General features: G+C 35.8%; 1 protein-coding gene across 1 annotated transcript; it reads left to right on the top strand.

The window, feature by feature from the left end:
• The first annotated feature begins 1,895 nt into the window (after window positions 1-1,895).
• Window positions 1,896-2,276, top strand: LOC111792933. The gene has a single exon (XM_023674562.1). It carries the CDS (start codon window positions 1,896-1,898, stop codon window positions 2,274-2,276), a length of 381 nt encoding a protein of 126 aa, XP_023530330.1.
• The last annotated feature ends 264 nt before the right edge of the window (window positions 2,277-2,540 follow it).

Below are 2,540 nucleotides of genomic sequence, written 5' to 3'. Positions count from 1 at the left end.
TTGTTAGGATCGATACCAGTTGTTAGGATCGCACAACAACGCACACGCTCGATCTAGATGAACACAAAGAGAAGGATAGAGAGAAGTTGCAAGGAGAACTCTGGCTAAAAGGATTTTTTATTGATGACTTCAGGCATGTACAACAAGAGAGTACAGAGAATAGAAAAGTACATTTTCAAAGCTATACCGGACCAGATATATATAGGGTATATTTTACTATATATAGCTTTACCAGATTTAGCCTTTACCATATATAGCTTTACTATATATAGCTTTACCAAATATAGCTTTACCGGATATAACCGTTGACCAAGCTATAAATAAGTATCAGGCTCCATAGCCTAACACCACATTGGTTGGAGAGAATAACAAACCACCCGGGGTGGATTATGATGTCCCACATTGGTTGGAGAGAATAACAAACCACCCGGGGTGGATTATGATGTCTCACATTGATTGGAGAGAAGAACAAACCACCCTTTATAAGGACGTGGAAACCTTCCCCTAGTAGACGCGTTTTAAGGCTTTGAGGGGAAGCCCATAAAGGAAAGCCCAAATCGGACAATATCTGTTAGCAGTGGACCTGGGTCGTTACGTTTATTTTATATTTTATATATCAAATGAGTCATGACGTGGAATGCCTGGCCATTTTTAATAATATTATTATTATTTATGCCCCGCTTGCAAGTGGAAACCAAAGAGTTTGAAAAAGGAAATAAAATGCAAATGTGGAGCCCATTTATAAGCTCTTCATTTAGTATTTTTTCCAACTATTTAATTATCAAATGGTTTGTATTAAAATTCGTGTAGTATGTTGTTATATATTTTTTTATTAACCAATTAAAATTAATTTGATTAAGTAAACGAGGGTTGAGTATGAATTTTAAAAATAAAAAACTACATTTATTTATTTATTTAATATACTAAATTTAGTTAGGATTTAAAAACATTTTAAGAAAACTTCCACCGCTCCAAAATAGAAGCATCATCAAATCTAGATGTCTTATGATCTATTACACGAGATGAGTGTTGCGATAGTTGTTTTAACTCAGGAAACGAGTCAACCGTGTGAAATTTGGACTTCGCAAACAATATTGACGTACGCTCGAATCTCAAGTCAGGTTTGAGATAACTATTTTGGAAAATGTGAGTGAGGAAATATGTTGAAAGCCGTGTTATAAAGAAAGCAATGTTATAAGCTGAAAGTGAGTAGACAACAACAACGACTTTGGTAGCATATGACTCGGATATGAATTATTGACGACTAGTCACATCCTCCTATTGTACACTTTAGGAAATTTTAGTGACCAATCATACACCCCCATATTGACCACAACAAGAACTAATAAATACATAGCTAAGATGAAAGCATGTAAAAGGGGTTTGGAACAGGCATGCGGTTATGGACAACATGTCCTATATAAACATGATCGAGACATTCGACATGCGGCCACCGTGCATGATATTTAATATTTTGAAATGTAACAACGTACAATTAATTTTTCAATTTAATTATCATGCAAATTATTTACAGCTAAAAACTTATTTTTTTTTTAAATTCATATATTTGAGAATAATATTAATATTAATTGTTTAATAAACTAAAAAAATAAAAAATCTAAAGCATATTATTCAAAATATAATTATTTTACTAATTTGATTTAATAAAAAGTAAATTAATAAATATAATAAAATTATATTATTTAACGAAATTATATAATCTCTTGATTTTTTTTTGCTTCTCCCTTCCCACTTTATTTTCCCTCCACCACTTTTCCCGCCTGTCCCCGCTCAATCCTCCACCTCCCGCCCACCCCACACTCCATAAATCCCCAAACCCCAATCTCCAATTTTCCTCATCCCAATCCCCTTCTTCCCTTCCAATTTCCGGCAACATGAATCGAAGATCCAGAGCGTTTTCCCGATCGTCCAAATCTCACTCCGAGACGTTCCATAAGTATCTAAAGCCTGGTGCTCTAGCGCAAATTCGGAATTCCCGGATGATCGCTCGATTCAATCGCGTCAATTTGGTATCTCAGATCTACTCCACTCGTTCCTCATCGCTTTCGCCGCCGACTGCACCGATCGACTCCGCTTTGCTTCAGGTGAACATTGTTGATGCTTCTCCTTGCTTTGCTGGGAGGGTGTACGGTCCACTCTGCTTGCAGAGGAAGAAACTTTTGGCTGCTAAGTCGTTGTGGTTTCTTAGTTCTAGTCCGACGAATTTGACTCCTGATTCTCCGCCTGATCCGGTTATTGAAGTGTTAGGGGGGTGAATAGTGTTGATGTGTCGACGAATGGAATAGTTTTGAACCTTGTGAATCGATGTTTTCGTTGTGAATTTCATATCAATGTGTAATACATGATACCTTTTGTAGGTACTCGTTGATGAGTTCTGTGAAAATTTTTCTTGATATTAACGGAATTGATATAATAAGATCTCTCATATTTTCGATCTATTGTGCTTGAGACTTCAAGTAGGGCTTTTTCTACTTAATTTTTGGTCAATATATTTGGGATTCTATTGAACTACTCTAATC

This window comes from Cucurbita pepo, chromosome LG04 (assembly GCF_002806865.2).
Source record: "Cucurbita pepo subsp. pepo cultivar mu-cu-16 chromosome LG04, ASM280686v2, whole genome shotgun sequence".
Lineage (NCBI taxonomy): Eukaryota > Viridiplantae > Streptophyta > Magnoliopsida > Cucurbitales > Cucurbitaceae > Cucurbita > Cucurbita pepo.
Note: the sequence above shows the minus strand (reverse complement) of the source record. Positions and strands in the feature narration are given on the sequence as shown.